General features: G+C 38.0%; 4 protein-coding genes across 4 annotated transcripts; 2 read left to right on the forward strand and 2 right to left on the reverse strand.

Moving 5' to 3' along the window:
* Positions 1-2,559: 2,559 nt before the first annotated feature.
* On the reverse strand, positions 2,560-12,184 carry LOC117612454 (ran-binding protein 6-like). The gene is made up of 4 exons (XM_034341139.1): positions 10,952-12,184; positions 10,293-10,496; positions 9,261-9,371; positions 2,560-2,845 (listed from the first exon to the last, which is right to left on the reverse strand). The coding sequence occupies exons 1-4, from the start codon at positions 12,182-12,184 to the stop codon at positions 2,819-2,821; spliced, it is 1,575 nt and encodes a 524-aa protein (XP_034197030.1). The 3' UTR covers positions 2,560-2,818.
* A 1,528-nt stretch (positions 12,185-13,712) lies between these two features.
* Positions 13,713-17,435, forward strand: LOC117615395. Its single transcript, XM_034344471.1, has 6 exons — positions 13,713-13,946; positions 14,051-14,147; positions 14,652-14,907; positions 16,350-16,475; positions 16,856-16,996; positions 17,148-17,435. The coding sequence occupies exons 1-6, from the start codon at positions 13,861-13,863 to the stop codon at positions 17,267-17,269; spliced, it is 828 nt and encodes a 275-aa protein (XP_034200362.1). The 5' UTR covers positions 13,713-13,860; the 3' UTR covers positions 17,270-17,435.
* Positions 17,436-18,268: 833 nt separating this feature from the next.
* On the reverse strand, positions 18,269-20,163 carry LOC117615245. The gene is made up of 2 exons (XM_034344298.1): positions 20,041-20,163; positions 18,269-19,689 (listed from the first exon to the last, which is right to left on the reverse strand). Exon 2 carries the CDS (start codon positions 19,657-19,659, stop codon positions 18,397-18,399), a length of 1,263 nt encoding a protein of 420 aa, XP_034200189.1. The 5' UTR covers positions 19,660-19,689; positions 20,041-20,163; the 3' UTR covers positions 18,269-18,396.
* Positions 20,164-20,728: 565 nt separating this feature from the next.
* Positions 20,729-23,887, forward strand: LOC117616716 (coiled-coil domain-containing protein 39). The gene is made up of 2 exons (XM_034346111.1): positions 20,729-22,041; positions 22,221-23,887. The coding sequence occupies exons 1-2, from the start codon at positions 21,073-21,075 to the stop codon at positions 23,490-23,492; spliced, it is 2,241 nt and encodes a 746-aa protein (XP_034202002.1). The 5' UTR covers positions 20,729-21,072; the 3' UTR covers positions 23,493-23,887.
* Positions 23,888-24,303: the final 416 nt, after the last annotated feature.

Consider the following 24,303-nt stretch of genomic DNA (forward strand, 5'->3'; position numbering starts at 1 on the left):
CCATTAGGGTTGAACATGCATAGGCGATTGAATAGGTTTCACATGTATAGGTGGTTGAACAGGTTGCACATACACAAGTGGTTGAACATGCATAGGTGATTGAATAGGTTGCACAGGCATAGGCAGTTAAACAGGTTGCACATATATAGGTGATTGAATATGAATAGGTCATTGAACAGGTTGCACATGCATATGTGGTTGAATAGGTTGCACAGACATAGGTGATTGAACAAGTTGCACAAACACATGTGATTGAACAAGTTGCACAAACATAACCGACATAGTGGTATACATAAGCACATGGTCATTCTGCATTAACAGAAATACTTCTTCATATACTTACTTACCAAATGCATATGTATTACATAGAAACAAATCTACTTATCATTATAGTTGGTGGCACATGTATAGCCACAAGTGCTTGCACATCATGATGATGCATTATGAAAGAAAGTTGAGTAAATGTGTCCAAATTACCTTGATTATTGTGCTAGACTTTCAAACGCAAACTTCAACTAGAAACAAACTCATTTTGTACAAACGCATATAACTAACACTTATGAATTGGAAACCCATTTTGTACACACTTATTTTCTAAATTGGCATATAACCAACCATTTTGAATTAGAAATTCATTTCATAAAAACTCATTTTATACATGAAATATAACTAACCCTTCAGAATTAGAAACCATAAACCCTAAGCACTCAAGTTAGTTTATATATGTATTTGAGTGCACAAGTTAATTCAAAATCAAATATATCGATCTGGATGTGAAGCCTCACTTTTATACATGGCGACAACCTTAGGATACAAGCTCTACTTTGCACGTCCTATGCCCATCTTCACATTTTTCAGGTCATTGAGAGTTATGCGAGATCAACTCTCAACCATATTTATCTTGTTCCGTAATTCATGCGATCATGGATATACGCAATTGAATGGACTGTCGGCGGAGTCCCATTAGGTTGATCTCACATTAGATGATGTTCGTCTAATTCCATGGGTCGTGATGCATCCAAACTTATGTTGTTAGGTTATGCACATCTGAACCTAAGTTTTTAGGCTGTGCACATCAAAACCCATGTTGTTGGGTTGTGGACGTCTAAATACATGTTGTTGGGTTGTGCACATATGAACCTATGTTTTTGGGGTGTGTACATCTAAACCCATGTTGTTGGGTGGTGTACATCCGAATCCGCATTAAGTTAATGCACATCCGAACATGCGTTGGGTAGTATAAATCCGAACTTGTGTTTAGTTAATGCACATCCCCCGCATCGGTTGCACCTAAATCTAATCCCACAATGTGGTGGAATCGATACTGAATTTATTTGCTTCTACATCCACCACCGTATAAAATTCAAGCATTCAAGATAATCGCAAAAGTTTTCTCATTTCCTTTACATTGAAAGATTTTACAACCCACAAAAGAGCAAAGACAAACCAATATTAGAGTTACAGAAACCCAAAATCCCGAAAAATATGAAATTAAAGCCAAACAAACCAACAGTAGCATACAATACAGAAACATGTTTCTCAACTAGGGATGGCAACGGGTCGGGTAGGGATTGGGTATGACAATACCATCCCTATCCCTGCTCTCCATCCCCGCCCTATCCCCGAACCCATCCCCGTTTATTAGGTTTAGGGAAATCCCCGTCCCCGTCTCCGTCAGGGGACTATCCCCCATACCCGCCCCGAATCTCCGATTTTTTTGCATACAAAAATATTTATCATACATTTTAACATTAACTTTCATATTAAATTATCATTCAACACATCCAAATTAACTATAAAGTTAAACTCAACTATTCAAAATCACATCAATATGAAATTCCATAGAAAATTAGGAAGAATTAGGATATGGAAGTTAACTTAGGGTTAAACATAAATATTATAATTATTTATTTATTTATTTATTTAAATATAAACATATATATTTTTGGGTCGGGGTTCGAGGATGAGGACGCCAATTCCCTCCCCATACTCGTCGAGGATTTTTCAAGTTCGGGGATCCCCGTACCCGATACCCATTTAGCCCAGAAATCTCCCCTCGTTAGGGTCGGGAACCCGTCCCTACGGGGATTTTTGCCATCCCTAATTCCACCCCTAGGCTATTCTATTTAAAATTCAAAAGTGTATAATTTTTAGGAATTTTTGCATTGTGCTTAGGGATGGCAACGGGTCGGGTAGGGGCCAGGTATGACAATACCATCCCCGCCCCCGTCTCCGAACCCATCCCCGTTTATTAGGTTTCGGGGAATCCCCGTCCCTGTCTCCGCCGGGGGACTATCCCTCATACCCGCCTTGAATCTCCGATTTTTTTGCATACAAAAATATTTATCTCCCTTCGTTAGGGTCGGGGACCAGCCCCTACGGGGATTTTTGCCATCCCTAGTTGTGCTATACTATAAATCCCTTGCTTCATCATGCCACCCCATTACAAAAGCTTTCAAACCCTAGAGCATTTCGAAAATTGAACTTCAGTTCAAGAAAGAACATACTGCACATCAGACCAATAGAAAAAGAAGCACATAAGAATATAGTCCACAGGATTATCACTTTTTTTTTAATAAAAAAATCTCTAGGGATGCTATAAGCACATTTTAATCTGGGCTATCTGAAGAAGTGGAAAAGTCCTGCAGATGCCAATATCCCAGCTTATAGCATGCAGTTTGCAGCGGACATGCCACGGTAGAGAATGTCTTCAAAACACTCTTCAGTTTCCCAGAACGAAATGGAAGAAAATGACTTAGTGCCCCCTCTTCTTTCAGAACAGAGAGAAAAAAAGTGCTAATTTCGAGCCGTATGAACACTACGTTGTATTTCCCGCTGCGTGCCCCTGGAAAAGGATGGAAAAGAAAATCAAAACCATAAGAAGTAATCTTTTCTTATCAAACTTTTCATCCTAAAGTATATTACAGTTATCAATAACTAGAAGAATACAGTAATGTCTTTCCAATTCAGTGACTCTCAATACTGCATCTTGCTCACAACATCAAGGAACTGATGAAATAATAAAAAACAGATCACACATCACAGGGTGTACAAGTAATCTCTTCTCCAATATTTATCCTTGATGTGAAAAGGATGAAAGAGTAAATTGGACAAGAGAGGCCATAAGTGATTCTTTTTTGTTCTTAAAGTTTAAAATAAATTTAAAATTTAAAATTAACTAAAGGCAAGACAGGAGAGCTCTGAAAGAAGAAATTAGGTACATTAGGTTGATGAGCAAAAATTTAGATGTGAATCAAATCTACTTCTGAAAGACCAATTTTCGACTGGATAATGAAATTTTCAAATTTAATGTGCAAACAACATTTTTTTTTCAATCAATTCAAGTCACTTACAAACACAAACACTGAGCTTTTCATGAGTTCAGCTATTTGCCTACATCCACAAACGCACCCATTGACCAGACGGACCTAAACAAGTCCATTAAAATACAACCCCAACAGCCAGTTTTACTCATGGCTTCATTGCCAGCCTACTATAATCTCACTTTTGACAAGTCATTCATTCTAACAAGCTATGGTTTTAAGATTTACAACTTCTCCAAAACTGAACTAAAAAATAAGCTATATGAGTAAGTCATTATGTGTGCAAACTGTCTCATTTACGTAGTTAATGTCCAATCAAGCACAAACAGTCGAAACCGAACAAAGAACAGAAAAGAAGAGAACTGAGCATACCTCAATGCTGTTATCCATTGCCTTCTATAGGACGAAAGCACAATGGCTCTATACGTAAGTCATTCAAATTTTGGCATTTTGATCTACCGCTGCCACATCACAGTCAACCAAATAGTGTGTGGTTGCTCACCTCAAAATAGACACACTGAAGGGTGGTCTGATTGTTTCTTTTTTCTTCTTTATGATTTGCTACCTACCCAACCTAAGGGCATCTTCATTCACTTAAGTTCAGAAACCCCAACCTGAAATGGTTGATCTCCAAAATATCTTTTTCAGTTAAGAAAATTATGCTATTTCAGTCTCCTAACCCTACCCTAGTACACGGTGACTACCTAAGAACTCCAATAACCTGACTATGTGTTGACTTCATCCTTACTGTCTTAGCTAACATATTCATTTGGCGAAGATTCCACTGAGATAACAGATTCAGTATACTTTTTTGCAGACAATACAAAACTTTATGGCATGTCAAGTGACACTGACATGAAGGAGTAACCTCTCGATCTGTCTACTCTATATACTTAGTCAGCATGGCTTTTTAGATTTCTTTTCAAATGCTTAATATCACTAAGAGAGAAAATCTGAAAAGTTTCCAACTGACCATCCAAATTCTAATTGTTAAAATTGTAGAAAGTGATTCCTCTTGGTTTGGGGGAGTGGGGGAGGATTTTTTGCATCTAAACAAAAATAATGGACATTATCTAATGAGGACTTAAGTTGAAGACTTATGTTCTCATTCAAATTGCCACCTATGAGATGATTACACTTGTCTCAATCTAACACCACACTTAAGAAACAACTTGGTCTCTAATCCAATGGTCCTTATTACAGCAATTAGAAAAAGCTTTTTAAAACTAAAGAAATGAAAAACAGAACCATTCAAACTAAATAGAATGGCGGGAAGGATTTTCAGCTTTAGTTCAAAGGGTTACACACCAACACTCCCTTCTAACCCTTTGACTGACTTAACTCCAAGTAGATTTCTGAGATACACAAAACGATCCTTGGATAAAGCCTTGGTTAGGATGTCTGCAACTTGATCCTCAGATTTGCAGTAGATTAGCTCAATCTCCTTTGCTTGAATAGCTTCTCGGATGAAATGGAATTTCCTGCTTATGTGCCTGGATTTCTGATGAAAGACAGGATTCTTTGCCATTGCTATGGCAGAGGTATTGTCACACAAGATTTGTGTGCCATCCACTTGTTCTTCTCCAAAATCCTCAAGTATAAACCTTAGCCATTTAGCTTGTGATGTTGCTTCAGCAGCACTCACATATTCAGCTTCTGCAGTAGACAAAGCTACTGTATTTTGTTTGATTGAGGCCCAAGAAAACATACCAGATCCCAGAGTGAACACATATCCTGATGTACTTCTTCTGTCATCTTCACTGCCTGCCCAGTCACTGTCACAGTAGCCAATTAAGGTAGCTGCCATACCCTTTTTATACTCAACTCCATATTCAAGAGTGCCTTGAACATACCTCAACACTCTTTTGGCTGTTCCCATGTGCTTTCTAGTAGGATTATGCATAAATCTAGCAAGCAGACTTGAGGCAAACATGATGTCTGGTCTTGTAGCTGTCAGATACAGCAAGCTTCCTACAATCTGTCTATATTCACTCTCATCTGCCATCTCACTTCCATCTTCTTTGCACAGCCTTTCATTTGCTACCAAGGGGGTTGCCACTGATTTGCAGCCTTTTAAACCAAACCTCTCAATCACTTTCATTGCATATTTCTTCTGATGAAGAAATATGAATTTATCATTTTGCACAACTCCCATGCCAAGAAAGTGATACAGCAGCCCGAGATCAGTCATCTCATAGTGCTTCATCATGTCATTCTTGAATCTTTCAAGCATTTCTCCACAACTCCCAGTATAAACAATATCATCTACATAGAGAGAGACAATGAGAATACCTGAGCCTTTATCAGTTTTAATGTAAAGTGTGGCTTCACTTGGACTTTTCTTGAAACCTGCCTTGTTGAAGTAGGAATCAATCTCATCATACCATGCCCTTGGAGCTTGTTTTAAACCATACAAGGCCTTGTTCAGTTTATACACTTTGATTTCTTCATTTTTCTGCACAAAACCCTGCGGCTGCTCCACATACACTTCTTCTTTTAGGACTCCATTCAGAAAAGCAGATTTTACATCCAATTGATACATATTCCATTCCTTCTGTGCAGCAAGAGCAATCAAGGTCCTAATGGTGTCCAACCTTGCTACAGGAGCAAAAGTCTCATTGTAGTCTATTCCTGGTTTCTGTGAGTAGCCTTTTGCCACTAATCTGGCCTTGTTCTTCTGCACAGATCCATCTAGATTTAGTTTTGTCTTGTAAACCCATTTGACACCTATGATAGGTTTATCAAATGGTCTGTCTACTAGTGTCCATGTATTATTTTTCTCAATCATTTCCAGTTCAGCCTTCATAGCATTTCTCCAAGACTCATCAAGATTTGCATCTTCAAAGTTTTCAGGTTCAACAAAACACATGTTGCACTGAGTCATAATTTCATTTACACTTCTCCATTTCTTTGGTGTGTGGTCAAAGGCTTGTGAGCTCCCATCCTGCAGGGTAGAAACCTCACCCATTTGAGTTGATATATCCAAGTCTTGACTTGGTTCATCCTGCACTAGAGTTTCTGCATCCATCTGCAGAGATGAGTCCAAATCTAGTCTTGGTTCACAGTTCTGGCTTTCAGCAGGAATAGGAACAACTATTTCTCCCTCTTGCACATTATCCCACTTCCATAGACTTTCCTCATCAAACTTCACATCCCTTGACAGCATAATCTTCCTATTACTTGGATCAAACAGCCTATATCCCTTTTCACAGAGACCATAGCCAACAAAAATACACTTGTGACTGTTTTCTTCAAGTTTATGCCTCAATGCTGAAGGAATAAGCACATGACATGGTGATCCAAAGATTTTTAAGTGAGCAATTCCTGGTTTTCTCCCAGTGTAGGCTTCAAAAGGTGTTACTTTGTTTAGAGCCTTAGTAGGACATCTATTTAATAGATAAACTGCAGTGTTTACAGCCTCTGCCCAAAATTCATAGGGAATACTCTTTTCATGCAACATGGACTTTGCCATTTCAACTACTGTCCTATTCTTTCTTTCTGCTACTCCATTCTGCTGAGGGGAGTATGCCACTGTTAATTGCCTTTGAATGCCAACCTCTGCGCAGAAACTGTTGAATTCACTTGACAGAAATTCCCCACCCCTGTCACTTCTCAAGCCTTTTATCTTATACCCACTCTGCAGCTCTGTCATGGCTTTGAATTTTCTAAAACACTCCAATGCATTTGACTTGTTTCTTATAAAATACACCCATGACATTCTAGTGCAGTCATCAGTGAATAACAGGAAGTATTTATTTCCTGATATTGAGTCTGTTTTCATTGGTCCACAGATATCTGTGTGAACCAATTCCAAAGGATATGATGCTCTCCAAGTAGATTCCAAAGGAAAAGAGTCTCTGTGCTGCTTTCCTAGCATGCAACCAGCACACACCACTGACATTTGCTCCAAATGTGGTAATCCATGGACCATCCCTTGATTCTCAAGCAACTTCATGCTTCTTTCATTTAAATGTCCAAACCTCTTGTGCCATGTCTGCAGACAGTGAGAAACACTTGCTCTTAAGGCCAATTCACTTGCAGGCAGCATTGTAAGAGGAAAGCATCTGTTATTGGTCATTTGAACCCTCACAATCCGATTTCCTAGTGACTGATCATCATACACATCCACCATATTTCCTCCAAACACAAGATAATAGCCATGTTCCATCATTTGCCCAACACTGAGTAAATTTTCTTCCAGACCAGGTACTAGCATTACCTCTTGTATGTGCTTCTTTCCCAGCTTGGTTTTTATCACTAGAGTTCCTTTGCCTGCCACTAGAACTATCTCTCCAGTTCCCATCTTGACTTTAGAACTCAAATTCCTCCGAATATTCACTAAGAGACCCTCATCTCCTGTCATGTGATTGCTACACCCACTGTCAATATACCAAGAGTGATTGACCTTGACATCAGTTGCAGCATTACAAACATAGAACAAGTTGTCAGTCTCTTCCATTTCATTTGCATAGTTCACCCTATGTGAATTTCTATTTCCATTACAGTCTCGGACCATATGTCCAAACCTTCCACATCCATGACATTTAGGTTTGCCTTCAAACCAGCACTTTCCATAATGCAGCTTATCACAATGTTTACAGGCTATTTTGTTACCATCATTAGGCTTCCAATGATTTTGAAAGTCTTGAGTACCAGAGGTACTTTTCTGAAAATTCTGATTTCCAGAGAAGCTCTCATTCTTAGACTTCTTGTCTTCCACATTCAGACTAGCAAAGGCACTTTCTGAAGAATTCTCAGTATGCCTATCCAATCTGAGCTCAAAGCTCTTCAAGGAGGCAACCACCTCTTGAACTTCCAGAGTTTCTAGATCTTTAGAATGTTCAATCACAGAGCATATAGAGTCATATGACTTTGGCAAACTAAACAATAGCTTCTGCACAATTCTCTCCCTAGATAGCTCCTCACCATAACTCTTCATTTGATTCATCATGTTAAACAATCTAACCAGATAGATAGATAGAGATTCACTATCCTTCATGCGAGCATATTCAAATTCCCTACGTAACCCTTGCAATTTAACATTTCGTACCTGTTTATCTCCTCTGAATTCCAGTTTCAGTATATCCCAAGCTCCCTTCGAGGTCTCCTCATTCACAATCCTTGGAAATAGCTGATCTGAAACTGCACTTTGGATTAATCCAAGTGCACGAGCATCCTTCATCAGAATCTGAGCCACCATGGACTTCTCAGTTTCTGCAGCCTCATCTTTTTCATTCTTCATGCCTGAGTCATCTAGCCCATTCTCGACCAGATCCCACAGACCATGCGATTTCAAAATAGTCTTCATTCGAATACTCCAGAATTCGTAGTTTTCACCATTGAAAACTGGTGTTCGAAGCTCAGCTGCTCCAGATCCTGCCATATGAGACATCTTGATGCAAGAACAAGCTCCTTCGATTCTTTAAATCAGCTCAGCTATAGCTCAGATCGAGCTCGAATTTCTGTTCACAGATTACGCCCAGCTCAAGCAACGAAACCTGGCTCTGAGGCCATGTTAGAATTCATAGTTGTATGAGAGTGAATTTGGATGTGTTTGGGAGAGAAGCTGAGAGAAGGTTGCTCTCTGTGAGAAGAAAACAGAAAAATTGAATGAATGAAGTCTGTTGCTTAGCTTTCATTACCAGCAGCCAAAAGATATATCCGTTGAGGAGAGAGAAGAGAGATTCTTCTCTAACTGCCTCAATACAAAACTCAATCCTAGCCATTGAGCTATCATTCTATGAGATGATTACACTTGTCTCAATCTAACACCACACTTAAGAAACAACTTGGTCTCTAATCCAATGGTCCTTATTACAGCAATTAGAAAAAGCTTTTTAAACTAAAGAAATGAAAAACAGAACCATTCAAACTAAATAGAATGGCGAGAAGCATTTTCAGCTTTAGTTCAAAGGGTTACACACCAACAAATTATACCTGTGGTTCTTTCTGCAGTTTGCTCAATATAGTATCCAAGTCTGTGTGCATTCTTAAGCCATCTGAAGGTAGTTTCTTTATCAAGTGTAGTATTGCTGAGGCAGCTTGTTCCTGAATGCAAACAAAGGGATTAAAATCAGTCAGTTCTAGCTGTTTGCCTGCCAGCAAATAACTAATGGGGCATTTCAAAATATAAAAAGGAGGAAGAAAGTGTGGATGGATTTCAATGTTCAAGAACCAAATGAGTAACAGAAGGTAAAGAAATACTTGATCAAGAATTTTATTTTTATTTTTTATATTAAACTATCTCCTCTTCCAACAAATAAACCTGCGCTGCTTGTCAATACACAATGGAAGACTGCTCTGAATGGATAATGTTGAGACAGAAACGAAAAGATTCATACTTTGCTTAGTATGATGACCAAAAGTGCAAAGATACAGTATCATAATTGCAAATACTTTGGACTATTATAACTATAAAATGTAACTGTACTATAAAGATAAGTATAACATGTCAAAATTAATAATGAAAAAGAGATGAGTGTTACTGGCAAAGAATAAGAGAGAGAGAGAGAGAGAGAGAGAGGAGTGTTACTGGAAAAAAATATATAGATCAAAGGATCCTTTCTCAAACACAAATTAATCCTATTTAAACTGCAATCCTAACGATACCTAAAAGCATGTCTACCTCTGAAAAAATCAACACATAATCACCAAATGCCTAAAATATAGCCATCTAAGAAAAAGGAAACCATCATTAATCCATCCCCTGTCACCATAACTTCTAAACCATCATCTTTAAAGGTTTTAAGCTCAGGAAAAAAAAATTACCAGGATGGGAGCTTAACAGAAAATAAAAAATAAAAAATAAAAAATCACAGAGGAACTTTGCCTATAAAAAATGATTAGAGAGATATAGCAATGAGGTTACACAATCATGATGACTGTATGGAAAAAATATTTGATAAAAAATAACTGAGAATGTAATTAATCACCAAATAGCATAACACATAGTAAATTCATAACCCAGACCTTTACTCTTGGAATTGAATGTTGGTCAAGTGCAGTAACCAGTGCAGGCACAATCCTCAAATGATGGAGGATTTGCATTGCCTCTATTAGGGTTATAGGCAGTTGCATAAAATTAAAAGCTGCACAACAAACTCGAGAATGGGGATCTTGGAATGATTTCAAAATAACGCTCGTAACTTGTTCCAAACAATTTTTCATCAGTACCTGCAGTAAAGGAATGGGTTGAGAGACACTGAAGATCTAAGGATCATATACAATCATGAAATAGTAGGTACTGGATACTAATTAAATACTAAGTTAACACAAATTTGTGCACTATAAATAGTTCAGACTGTCAGGAGGTAATCTAGCTTTATCATTAACAAACCTTAAACCCCAGAGTCTCAGGCCAGATGTGCAAAAAGGATACAAGAGATACAAGTAAAACAGAAAATGTATATGGTGTATACAACATTCCTTTATTTTTTATTGATACCTACACAAAATATTTATTGACTGATTGAACCATATCGAAAATAAGCAGGTTATACTTGGTAAACCAACTACCATTTTCCTTAATCATTATACTTAGAGAAGGTGCAATACAGTATCATATAAATATTCCCAAATATCAGTATGTAAACAAAATTCATGCAAAAAACCAGGCACAAAGCTATTACCATTTCGCCGGAGCACTCCTTTGCAATCACTGCAAGCATATTAATTCCTGCGTGACGCTTCTTCCAATCGGAAGCATCCATGTACTCCAAGAACAACTCAAAAGCAATGGGGGTCATTGTCTTTTCACCTAAGGCAGTTGAAATTTTTGTCAGGTATGCAATTCCAAGATCTGTCTTCCCGACATTCGCACCCTGGTCACTTTCCTTGTTGTAACATGCATTGTCATCATTTATACAGAGAAGCAGTTTCATTGGGACTGTGAGCAGCCTAACCAAAGTCTGATATGGTAACCCCCTCATCGTAAGTGCCAAATTGCTGGCTTCTGCTATGGTTAGCAAGAATTTGTGAACAAACACTTTGGTTCCCTCTGTCACTTGTTCACTCTCTGCTATCTTAAGCATGTCAAGTACTAGTTCATTAAGGTATGGCTTCAAGAGTTGTGGCTCTTCCATTACCAACATTATTAACTCTTTGACAGCCCCTCGAGCATAGTCTTCTTTCAAGCGACTTAACAAATTAAACAGTCCAACCATCATCCCTCTCAAAAGGTCATGAAACCAATTCCGCCCTGATGAATTCGAAAACAAATGAATCAAACTAACCACAGCACTAAATGTGGCGACCTGAATATCAGCATTTTCCGAATTCAATGCACTTAAAAAAGCCAAGTGTATAGGTTCAATGCTGGGAGCTAAAGCTTTACAAGCAACCGGGCGGTACACTTTTGGCAAAAAAGCAAGCACCCACAAAGCAGAAAGTTGAAACCTTTCAGAATCCGACTGAAAAGACTTCAACAAATACTCAATGAATTCTGGCCATTCATTGCCAACCCCAGAAATCTCTGATGCCATTTCAGATGCAATGGCACAGAGTATCCTCAAAGTGGGCAATGAACACTCTTCTTGAAGAGAAACAAGAAAGTTGTTCTTCATGTTAATTTGAGCATTCAAAGACAACTTAGGCCAAAGGTCACAAAGCACAAAACGAAGAACCAGGGCTGACCTCGCACGAATGTCAGCAGAAGGGCCTTGCCTAATCACATAGAAGAGCTTTATGAATAACAAATCTGGGAAGTGCTTTCTGCAACAATGGAGAAGACTATAGGCTTGAGATCGTTGGGGTTCCTGGGGGCTGAAGAGATGAGAGAAGAGGGTCTCCATGGGATGCACATCTTTGGAACTTAGAACGCCGTAGGCTTGTGTTTGCAATTGCACGGAAAATTCCGAGTCCATCGTTCTTCACTTTTTTGGGTTTTCAAAAATCGTCATATCAAATGTGGGTTTGGCGGAGAAATCAATCAGAAAAGCAGAATCGGCTACAAGTTGGCCATTGACGGTTCATTTTTGCTGATGTAAACATGGGTTTGGATTATGAGACTTGAGCCACAAGGAAGCTAAGAACCAGAGCGAAAATGGAAGGCTATAAGGAGGAGCTCTGCACTCTGAACTACCCCTATGCAAGGTTTTTTTTTTTTTTTTTTCTTATTAAGGAAAGGGCTAATAGTCACTTTTGGTCCCTATAGTTTATCTCTTTTTCACTTTTCGTCTTTATAATTTTAATTTGATCAATTGTACTCCTGTAGTTTCATAATTGTAGCAATTTAAAGACATGTCACGAGTTTTGTCAATTTCTTTCACGACGTTAGGGTTATTTTCGTCCATTTTTAGTTAAAAAAAATTAGAAACTTAAATTTAAATATTTTTTTTAATCACAAACAAGAAACAAGCAATTGATTTGTCATTGAAATGAAATTCCAAAGTGACCAAATTAGCAAATAATAATAAAAGCATTCCCAATCTAGCTCTAAATTCATTAATCAACAAGTTCTAATGTCAAAATCAATAGTTGAAGGAAATTCCCCTAATCCCGTTAAAGAATTTGATAGAATTCACAACTTATCCTTGAATTGCTACAATTATGAAATTACAAGGGCACAATTGACCAAATTGAAACTACAGGGATGAAAAGTGAAAAAGATGTCAACTATAGGAACTAAAAATGACTTTTAGCCTAAGAAAAAATAATGTAAATATAAAAGAAAATTTAATTTATTTCAATTGATTGTGTTATTGAAAAGGAAAAAAAAACCAGTTTTGCATCATAAATCTCTATTTATTATTTTGCAGACCTTATCATATAAATAAATTAGGTCCTCAACTTGTTTAGTTATTATTATTTTAAAATATTGTAGCCTTATTAATAAATCTGATTTTAATATGAATATGATTTAATAGGATATAGATTGTGATTCAATTTTTTTCTATTTGAATTGTGCTTGAAATTTGACTACCCATCAACCTAACAAATAAAACATAAATTAGAGATAATCCAACCCAATTTGATATAGTTATCTTTTACAAATATTACATATGTGTTTAAGGGCAGCTTCGGTCCGATATTATAATTCAAATGAAAAGCACATAGTACTTGTGAGTTTTAATCACGTCTAGTCGTTATAATGGATCATAAGATAATTTGGAAGAATATGAATCCAAACTTATCAAATATGGATTAATAAGGTTTAGTGGGCATGCCAAAAGAAAATATGTATAAAAATATTTTTTTATATTCAAGTTCGGATTTCCCTCTTCATAAATTAGAGCATGACTCAAAATGTCACATTGTAACATATAGAGGCTAAATGTTTTTAAATTTGCCCAAATTTGACGATTTTTTCGGAATTTGAGGCCAACACTTGAAGGGAAGAAAAGGGGAGGTCACACAGAGGGCGCATTGAGCAAAAGACCCTCACCAGGAAGTTTGGTTTTTTCATAATAAAAATTTCAAATCATTGGCGCGAAAACTTCAAAGTGGGTGTTTTTGAAGCATATCATAAAACTTTCCAAAACTTCAAAGCGCGAACACAGCAAGAACAGAAACTTTGCTTATCAGAGATTGGAGCATTGAAATGAGCTCAAAGAAAACTCCGCCAAGGTTTAGGGCTGTAGGGCAGCGCTCACTTCCTTCATTATTCTCGTCTTGCTCAAAAAAGTCGTAAGCGAAAAGAATCACAAACCCTTTTTCTTTTTCTTTTTTGTAATATATCTTCTGTTGATTTTGTTGTTGTTGCAAGATATAATTTTTGCGCGTGAAATTAGTGTCAAGGCTGTAGAAGAAGATCCTGATGGGGGCTCGCATGTGCCGCTCTCGGAACGGAAGCCGCACCAGACTGCTGGAAAACCCACGACAGTAAAGGTACCCTTACGTTTATTGGCTGTTGAGAAATCGGTGAGGGGAAATGAAAGACTATCAAATATTGGTTTTTATGTTGTCTGTTAAATTTTACTTATATTTTCATTTATAAAAGGAAACCAAAGGGGCGATTCCTCTCTATTGTTGCCTACATTTACATATGTGAATCAATAGTTTAAGGAAAAATTGTAACTTTAAAAGAACTATAAGAAATTGGATGGAGATACTGGAAAATTTGGGACTTGAAATTTAAAAAGATGGAAATTTTGGAACTTGAAATTTGTATTTTCCTTGTAGAAGCATTTGGGTCTTTGATTTAGAAGTTATAACTTGAAATTTGCAAATTGACGGAGCATTTGGGTATGTGATTTAAAAGTTGAGCTTGAAATTTGCAATTGGATGGAGCATTTGGGTCTTTGATTTAAAAGTTGAAACTTGAAATGTATGGAGCATTTGGGGCTTTAATTTAAAAGTTGTGGTTTAACTGAAATTGGTTTAAATTCTCAGGCAAGGTTGAGGCCCTTCTCGTCAATTTTTGGCCTGAGAGATTTAAGTGAGTGCATTGATCATGATGAGCAAATTGAGGCCAAGAAAGGAGGGGAAGCAGAGAAGAATCATGTTGCTGCTTTATTGGCTTTTGAACAATTCAAGCATACTGATCTAGGAAAAGGACATTCTTTAGGTCCATCCACTGATGGTGGAGTAGAAAGTTCTAACGGAGATGTTGTAGAAGAATCAAGAAAAAGGAGGAACCCTTTTGAAGGTTTGCCTTCCTATCTCAATTTCTCTTGTGCAAAGACGTTCTTAGAATAAATTAAATCTTATCTTGCTTGCTGATTTGTATTTGGTTGGTCTTCAGGGAAACTAGAGGAATATAAAGTATTATTGAAAACTGAATATTTTCTTTATGTTGCAACTCAATCAATTCCATAGAATATTGCTTGCTCAGGACTGGATATTATGCGTGTAAAAGCCAAGGATCACAATTCTGTTTCGATTATATTATTATTCTCTATAAAATTAAGATTTGTTTCTTTTCTTTGAATAATTCAACGGTCCCTGTGCTTTCAAGAATTTAGTTGTTTAATTCATCAGTAGTATCAATGAGCTCCACAACAGGGAGTAGAGTGTAATCAGTTTTCCATGTCTTTACGTGCTAACTCTTATAGTGCATTGACTCTCAAGTAATATGATTAACAGTTGTGCTATGTAAGTGTGCTTATTAATTCTAAAATAAGAACAAATATAGAATAGATTGCAACAGAGTTTTGGTTGGAGAAATGTGGTATGGGAATTGAAATGAGGTCCCGCCAAGGTGTTAAGTGAAGTACTTCTTTGTCTATATGTATTTACAGGGGATGCATATATCTGAGTTGTTTTAGGTATGTATTTGAACTTTTCCTCCCACATGGTCCAGGATGTACGTCCATTGGATGCAGGTCTGACTCTAGGTGCTAGATTCCTTAGTAGGCCTGAATTTTAGACACAGGGAGAAAATTAAATTGCAGAAATGCTCAAGTTTCTCTATGTTGGTATAAGATTGAGTAGCAATCTGAAAGAACATCCAATGTGAATGCTTTGTCAGTTCATGAACATGCATGTAATAATGTAAACTCTGGGAAACATCTGAGGAACATGCGTAGACATCAAACATGGTTCATGGATAGACATCTTTGTATGTATCTGCCAACATGGTTCATGTATTTCCATGTCTAGCAGTCTTTTCTTTCAGTGGTAAAGGTCTTAGGCTCTGAAATTCATAGTACTGCTTACCATCTCTATAACTAAAACTAGAAAGTTATATGAGTTGGGTCTGTGCTTAATATTTGTGATCATCTCATCATCGGCAGAAATTAAAACTTTGATATTGTGAAGAACAAATATTGCAGTTCAGAGTTTTCTCGAACAGTATATATATATAAATAATGGACTGTCATAAATTGGTGACAAAAATTTCTGGGAAGATTCAAGATTAATGAGAAAAGTTAGTAAGTGAAGTAGGAACATAAAAGATGGACAAATGAGCTGAAGACATCATGCTTTAGCATATACACCACAATATATTACATTTGATTTTTTATTTTCCAGCAGTAAGACTTGAGGTATAAATTTTTTATTGAGTAAAATCAACTGAAGCCACATTTATATTCCAGTTAAAACTTTTTTTCTTACTCAATCAACTTATGTCCTTCTCTTTTTAATTAGCTGGGGTTGACAAGCACATTGCAAGAAAGCATTTCACAATGCTTGGAGGTGATTCAGAACCCAGCCAGACAAGAAGGAATGAGAGTTTTATAAGCAAGGAGAAACCAGGACCTGTTTATAACTACAGTTAGTATGCTATATCTCGACTTAGAAATGGTGTTAACAGTTATTATTTCATGTTTCTCTGTGAAGCACAGTTTTCTTTTTCCTTTGTATTATGTCTTGAGATGTGTAATTTTCATTGTTATTTGCCATACACCACAACTATACACATCATGTTCTAGTTGGTTTCTACTTATTTAGCATATATACCACAAAAGTAGAATATAGATCGCATTTGGTTGTTTGATTTAGAAGCAAGATTTGAGATGTTAAAAGTTTGTCTAAGAAGATCATGTGTAGCCACCTTTATGTTCCAGCTAAAACTTTCTAGTTTTCCTACTCTACCAACTTATGTCTTTGGTTTCTAAATCTGACCTACCAACCTGCTTTTCTCTTTCAAATAGGTGGAGGTGGCAAACACACTGTAAGAAAACATTTCACAGTGCTTGGAGGCGATCCAAAACCAAAACCACAAGCCTACCAGAAAAGGAGAAGGAATGAGAGTTTTGTAATCAAGGAGAAAGCAGGACCTGTTTATAATCACTGTTAGTATGCTATATCTTGAATCAGAAGTTATCTTTTCAAGTTTCTCTGTGAAGCACAGTTTTTCTCCTTTTATGTTTTGTCTCTTGAGGTTGAGGTGTGTAAGGTTGTTATTGTTGTTTAGTAACTTTGGTTCCTGATTTGTGGTAGCAGATGCAAATGGCTGTGGCTGGTGGGACTGCGACAGGGAAGGCATTGACAATGAAGAAGTAGGCCTCAATGAGGTATGGGAAGGAGTGGGCTCTACCACATTGGGAGGAATAGAATGGCATTGATCTTTGGCTATAGATATCATGTCTTAATGATAATAGAAAACTTGTGTAGAATACTTTGTCATTTCTCTCCCATTCCAGATCCCACCACATTTAGTGATGCCTTGTGTAATTTAAGGTTTATATATTGTATTGTTTTAACTTTTAACATGAAGATATCTTTTTAGCATGCTGGCTGGCTGTGGGTTTTGTTGACTGAACATCTTCAAGACCATCAAAATCCCCTAAAAGATGGACATATGAATAACTAATCTTTTAGTATAAAGGAAATTAGATCTTACGTTATCAAAATTTGTTGAATTTAATGGCAAGACAAAACCTGATGTTGCATCACCGTTAGTACGTACAGAGACATCAAAATTTGTTAGAACAGTAGTGTAATTGAGTTGTAGGGTAACAATAATGAGTTTCCAATTTAGTTTTTACTATGATAGCTTTTTTGTTTTTTTTTTTAAATGCTCAGAATCTCTTTTCTCAATAGCTTACAAATCTCAAGAAACCCAGCTTGAGAAGCCTAGCCTTGTTCTTACATTCTTGAAGTTAGTTGAAGGTGCCGGCCTGCCTTCCCCTGCCTCATCCATCTCAGAATTTCTTTTTCTGCAACGCACTAGTACTAGTAACAAACCAGACGAGCTTTGAATTTGGGAGTAAGACTAGGAGCAAGCAATTTCTTATTTTCTTTTGCCAGATTTTGATAGATTCATAATTTCTGGTGTATTGGATTTGGAAGAGTTTGGATTTGGTTTAGGGTCAGCCAAGTGATATGGAGGAAGATGAGAAACAAATTATAGTTTTAGTTTTAGAGTTTGGTTTAGGATAAACTTTATTAGGAAAAAGGGGCACCAAACCAGTGTGCCATTGTCCACGGGCATAGGAACAACAAGTGCTCCGCTGATTCAACCTGCTGAAGACAGAGGGCAAGTGGGGGAGTCCAAAATTATCGTTGTTTTTTATTACAGTAATAGGTGGAATGCACAAGAAAAAAAAAAGTGTCTTAGAACAATGAGCAACGATGCAGCTATACTAGTGTTAACAAAAACAAAGCAAGCGAGTGCAAGCAAAACCTTGAAATAGAAGAAGATAAACCGGTGCTTAAATATGAGTCCATTTTCATTAGGATGTGATGGGTGCTACCAAGGATTTGGGGTGAGCCATATGGCTCGTTGCCTTAATAAATTTAGACATGTATGGATGCCGTATACTAGATCAATATTAAGCAAATCATCAGTGTCAACGTTGATGGTGTCAAGGTATTCCATGCATTTCTGGAATAGAAACAATATCCGATCACGAAATCCGACAATCTCTACCCATCGAAGAGGAGGTGGAGGACGACCATTATTAGCAGCAGCATTATTATTGAATGCCAGCTTGAAAACTTGAAAATCTTCAGCATAATCATGTGGACATAGCAACAGCTTCTCCTCTAGAAAATTGTCTGGAAAAGTAATCATAAGCAACTCCGTTGATGCAGAGAAATCTTTTGCAAGGAAAAGACGACATATATGCTCGAACCTCACACGATCTGGCCCGGAGTCGTCAAGTACAACCAACCTTTCAGCCCTATATTGGATTTGCTGCTGCTGCTGATCATCATGATTATGTGTGTCAAACTTAAACACTATTAAAGACTCCGACGGGTTGTTGGTTGCAGCATATAGCTTCCCATCGATGAACTCTATATCTTCAAACCTGAGGCCCTCTTCAATTCGGGTCCATGATTTATCAGTGGGTCTACAGACCGCCAGCGTCGTCGTGTAATTAGTGGGTCTACGGAAAGCCAGATTCGTTCTTTCAACATTCGTGGAAAGGCAAACCACAACAAGAGATGATGGGCTGCTTGTGGTTGGTACCGAGGAGGCTACAACTTTATTGATGAAAGGAGCAGTGATCTCATGTTTGCATCGTGGAAGCATCACTCGGCCACCTGAGATGGGATTCAATAAGGTAATTATGGATCCAGTCCAATCGACTCTCATCAACCACCCCTCGATTGACCCAACGTAATCATCATGCTCATCATCATTCGGCAGACTTAATTTGATAAAATGCTGACGTTTAAATGAAAACTTCGAAAGACGAAATGAAAACTTTGAACGACAAAATGAAAACTCGGACTGACGAAATAAAAGCCATGGAAGTTGAGGAGCAGGACGACACCATCTGCTGGCAATTGCCCTATCAATAGACTCTCGCCATGAACGGCATACTGAGCGACACCGAACATAATCGAATATGCATAGCCGTTGTAGAATCGGTTGCATGATATCATCTGGGACATGTTTCGACCACTTGCTGCTGCTGTTGCTGTTGCTGTTGCTGTTGCTATTGCTATTGCTGCTGCCTATCAGTGTCACCCATTTCTTCCTAATAATTGTCTGCGTATCACCCATTTCTTCCTATTGATGCTGCTGTTGCGGATACTGCTTATACCAGAAATAAAACAAAAATGAATCAAAATTCATCATCTCTTTATTTAAAGATACCTAGCTAGCTGAGCTCTAAGGAACAAGTTTCTGAATCCTGATTCCTACCCAAGTAAGTGGGTCATATAAGACTCACAGGACCTAATCAACTTGGGCTTCATAATCCAATCAATATAAGTTGCATATCTAATACAAGTTATGCCAAGAATTAATCATAAATCTCACCCAAACATTTTCAAGCCAGGAAACAACACACATATATATATATAAAATCAATTCTAAAAATTACATAATTCATGGTTCAAATCCAAACTAGAAATTATAATTGTATCAAATAAAATAACTTACCTGTCCCAGAAGACTGTAATTCGATCGAACAGATCCAATTCAGAAAGAATGCGTATCTTGTAGCTAATGTTGCCCTGTGACCTTTAATTCTCTTGTAGTTTATATATATTAGACGGAGTGTTCTTGTGGGATTAGGATTCCAGTTAAGTTCTGGATATCAACAGATATGTATGCAATATAAAGAAATATAAATATGCGTTAACCCTAATAACATAGAATATAAATCTAAATTACAATAAAAAATAAATTTCAATTACAATATGACTAAATGAAGGTAAGTAATCAAAATTCTAACTAAATAACTAAATAAGAAGTCTTTTACCACGAAGAAGTCTAATCAAACTCAATCTAATCACTTGATTCTCTTCTAAGCCAAGTAACCCTCATAAATATCCCTTTAAATCTATGATGACTTCCTTGAAATTGGCCAGAATATTTAGTCAATGTAAAAAGCCCAAGTCATGATTGGCCCAATATGGCCTTAATCTCGGCTGTGCGAAAATCAGGCCCAAGCACTAATGTTGCATTGCAATTGCATCACTGCCATCGAGATCTGTTGCAAGTGTGTAATTGAGTTGTAAGGTAGTAATGAGTTTCCAATTTAGTTTTTACTACAATAATTTCTTTGTATTTTAAAAGAAAAATGTTTTGAGGCCAAAAGGGAAGTTTCATTTTCAGAAAAAAAAAAAAAAGAAAAAAAAAGAAGGAAAGAAGGGAACAAAATGTGGGCAATTCCTGTCAATCGAGAGGGGCAGTAAACTTATAACGATGATCCATCTCCCCGAGAGTTTGACGATCAACTCTGTTGTTAGTTGAAGCTGCCTGCCTGAATTGCCTCATCATCCATTTCAGAATCTCTTCTTCTGCAGCGCACTAGTAGTAGAAACCAAACAACCAGCCAGCAAGCCAGCCAAACCCACCAAAAATTTAAACAGAAAACGCAAGCTTTGGATTTGGTAAGAGCAGCAAGCAATTCCTTATTGGATTTGGAAGATTTTAGTTTTGGGTTTAGGGTGATCCAATCCAAGTGATATGGAGGAAGATGAGATGGATTCGCTGTTTGAGGGGATGGTATTGTTTACCCCTAACAACAGTACCAATAAATCCGAATTGGATTTGGAGACACACAATCGCCATGATCTTGTTAATAATCAGCCCCAACAACTACCTCTGCAACAACAACATGATTATGCTCGAGATCCAGCCGCCGTTGAATCTCACCAACCACCATCTTCATCCTCCTCTGAGCCCCTCGACGAAAACCTCTTCTCCGACCTCACACTCCAATTCCAAACCCCAACCCAAACCCAAACCCAAACCCAAGAAGAAGATGTTGTCCAAATCCCAACACCAACACCAACAACAACATCCAGACACAACTCCACTTCCAGACGAAAAAAGAGAGCTGCTGGCCTCCGCATCGGATACGCCCGATCCAATTCCAATTCCAAGGTCGACGATGATGTCGATGATGTCTATGTAGATGATGACAATTCCCTTCCCTTGCCCCCCACCACCACCGCCGCCATCAGCAGCACCCCAGTGGGTCCCACCACTCTACCATCAGTATCAGTAGAAGAACAAGTAGTGGTATTAAATGACCAAGCAGAAGCCCCTCCCGAGCTACGGTTGGATCAGAGCAAGGCCCTGATCGCCGACAAGCTCAACCGTACTCGCCAATCAGCCGCATCCGTCTCTGTTTCTAGGAAGGACGCCATTGCCAGGAGAAGGGCTGCCGCTGACCATCTCAATTTGGCTTCCCTCGAATATGCCAATCTCGAGAAGCAGCTCGAAGAGGCCTGCGAGGCTGAGGATTTCGACACGGCCCAAAGGCTTAGTGACAGCCTTGCTGCTGCTCAAAACCAGAAACAGGCTCTCCTTGATGCACTCAGAGATGCTGAGGCCAATTGCGATGCTCTTGACTCGAAAATGCACCACCTTCTCCAATCCCAGATCGCCGCCGAGGAAGAATGCGCCTCCCTGCTTCAACGCTTTGCAACAGTGAGTACCCCCACCTCCACATATTAATTACTATTATTGTTTCATATATAGCATTCACTATAACTGTATAGACAGAGTATTGAAAATGGAGATAAAAGGAATGAGTGAAAATTATGACATGAGTAGCTGCAAGTAATCCTTAATGAGTAATATGATTGTTGGTTGGTTCAATATCACAGGATGCTTCAAATGATGCAGATTTGGTCTTGCAAACAGCAGAATCACACTCTTCAAAAGAAACCGATGAATGGCTTTTGTCAACTGAAGCCTTGCAAGCCAAGAAAATGGAATTGGAGATTGAATCCCATATTATCCATGATGCTGGGCTTTCCTTGAACACTTCCATTGACACTTTAGTGGAAGATGACAAGCTAGAGAAAGAATGTCTCTGTAAGAAAAAAGACATTCTCATGGACGAACTGGACAAGCTACTTGCTTTGGTCAAACGCAAGGAACAGGAGATTGCACAAAATGATCATAACATCAAACAAGTTGAGGAAAGGATTGATCGTCTTCTCTCTGACTTCCAGGACATGCAATCCAGCATTCAGGCCAAGTCTAGCGACTTGCAAGCAGGCCTTTCTCAGATACATGCAGAGAGCGAGGCTCTCTCAACAAAAATGACGAAAATCAATGCCTTCCTCACTCAGGAACAAAAGAGGGAAGCAAAGTTGAGGGAACTGGCTAGGGCTTCTGCAGAGGAAGCCGAGACATATCAGCAAGTTGCTACCCTTAGAAAAACTCTCATGTCCTCTATTTTGAAGTCCAGGGAAGATAAGGTCAGGCTTGCAAAGACTGAGGAGGAGCTTTCCAAGGATGTTCAAATGCTCCAACAGGATGTATCTGCCTCAAGAGCTACATTACAGGAACTGTCTTCCAAAAAGTCAAGCATTCAGCAAGATATAGCAACCTCTAAGCAGAAAATTCTTTTCATAGACAAAAGAGTCCCAGAGGTCGAAGCAGAAAAGAAAGTCGCAGCCACTGCAAGAAACTTTAAGGAAGCTGCGCGGCTAGCTGCCGAGGCCAAGTCATTGAATGTTGAAAAGGATGGCATACAGATTGACATGGAAAGAGCCATCTTAGAACTTGAGAAGCTCGAGCAAGAGATAAAAGAGACTGTTAACAGACTGCAGGAGACTGAGGGGCATATTCAATCGAAGGAAAAAGAGGTAGCAACGACTAGGTTTGAGAGGTTGCTTCTGATATCTGGTATTGCTAAAGCAGAACGAGAAGCTGCTCTGGAGTTGGGCGACCTTGAAGAAGCAAACCTTCTGCTTGCAGAGGCTGAAGCAGCAGATTCTGAAGCAAAAAAGCTTCAACCGATATACAATCTCAAGTTGGAAGAGGTTGAGAGTCTACCAAAGCACTTCATCTCCATGGAGCTTATATCCAATCTTGGGAGGAAACAGTTAGAAGATTTGGCAGCATCAGTTCAACCTTCTCAGGAATGACAATTTGGGGACCTGGACCGGTGGAGCAGTGAATTTGTTGATGATGTTTTTGGGAGATTGGGAATCACAAGTTTACAGAGAGTTCTGATATTTGATAGCTATGAGAAGCTGGCACGATTTAAGAACTGCTTTTCATTGGGCGTTAAAAAGAGAAGAAAAGAAAGTAATTGTACTTCATGTACGGTTGCTGGAAGAGATAAATTAGATTAGGAAATTGAATTTTCATATTTTTTTAATTTTTTTGCATTTGAATATGTTTGAGCATATTCTGGTAGTTTTTGTATTAAGTTCTATATTAAGTTTTTGTATTTTGTTTCTTTTTCTTCATTTTTATGTTGTTACCAAGGGAGTCTTTACTTTTCTTCGATATAATAGTCTCTGTTAATTGATGACTACTTTCCCTACTGCCTCTCTCCTGAAACTATTCCTCACCATTAGTCTGTCTTCTTTCCAGAGACTGCCGCTCCATCTATTTCTTTCCATGGATCTATAGGTTTTTCATATTCTGGGATTAAAACTTTGAACTATGTTGCTTGTCAATTGCTTTCTGAATTTTATTGTGTATCTTAGTAATTTAAGATGACACTAACCACTTGTTGAAAATTCACCGAAATCAGAAACTAATTATTATTATTTTTAACATTTCATAGCTTATTGAAAATATTGTGTGTACGTCTATTAATTTGATCAAATGTAGATAACCAAATGCATTTCTATTTGGCTGAAATTTTGCAAGGATGATCTAATGAAAGGTCTAGTTATGGAATACATTGTTAAGACTGCTAAGTACACATTATCCAAAATCCATATA

Source organism: Prunus dulcis, chromosome 1 (genome assembly GCF_902201215.1).
Source record: "Prunus dulcis chromosome 1, ALMONDv2, whole genome shotgun sequence".
NCBI classification, from domain to species: Eukaryota; Viridiplantae; Streptophyta; class Magnoliopsida; order Rosales; family Rosaceae; genus Prunus; species Prunus dulcis.

Excerpts from the sequence above, each read along its gene's own strand:
- LOC117612454 (XM_034341139.1), bottom strand. The coding sequence starts at position 12,184 with ATGGACTCGGAATTTTCCGTGCAATTGCAAACACAAGCCTACGGCGTT. Across the intron at positions 9,372-10,292 it reads ATTCAATTCCAAGAGTAAAG|GAACAAGCTGCCTCAGCAAT; the intron begins GTCTGGGTTATG and ends GTTTGCATTCAG. Across the intron at positions 2,846-9,260 it reads AACTGCAGAAAGAACCACAG|GGGCACGCAGCGGGAAATAC; the intron begins GTATAATTTGTT and ends ATCCTTTTCCAG.
- LOC117615395 (XM_034344471.1), top strand. The coding sequence starts at position 13,861 with ATGAGCTCAAAGAAAACTCCGCCAAGGTTTAGGGCTGTAGGGCAGCGC. Across the intron at positions 14,148-14,651 it reads GAAAACCCACGACAGTAAAG|GCAAGGTTGAGGCCCTTCTC; the intron begins GTACCCTTACGT and ends TTAAATTCTCAG. Across the intron at positions 14,908-16,349 it reads AAGGAGGAACCCTTTTGAAG|CTGGGGTTGACAAGCACATT; the intron begins GTTTGCCTTCCT and ends CTTTTTAATTAG.
- LOC117615245 (XM_034344298.1), bottom strand. The coding sequence starts at position 19,659 with ATGGGTGATACGCAGACAATTATTAGGAAGAAATGGGTGACACTGATA.
- LOC117616716 (XM_034346111.1), top strand. The coding sequence starts at position 21,073 with ATGGAGGAAGATGAGATGGATTCGCTGTTTGAGGGGATGGTATTGTTT. Across the intron at positions 22,042-22,220 it reads TGCTTCAACGCTTTGCAACA|GATGCTTCAAATGATGCAGA; the intron begins GTGAGTACCCCC and ends TCAATATCACAG.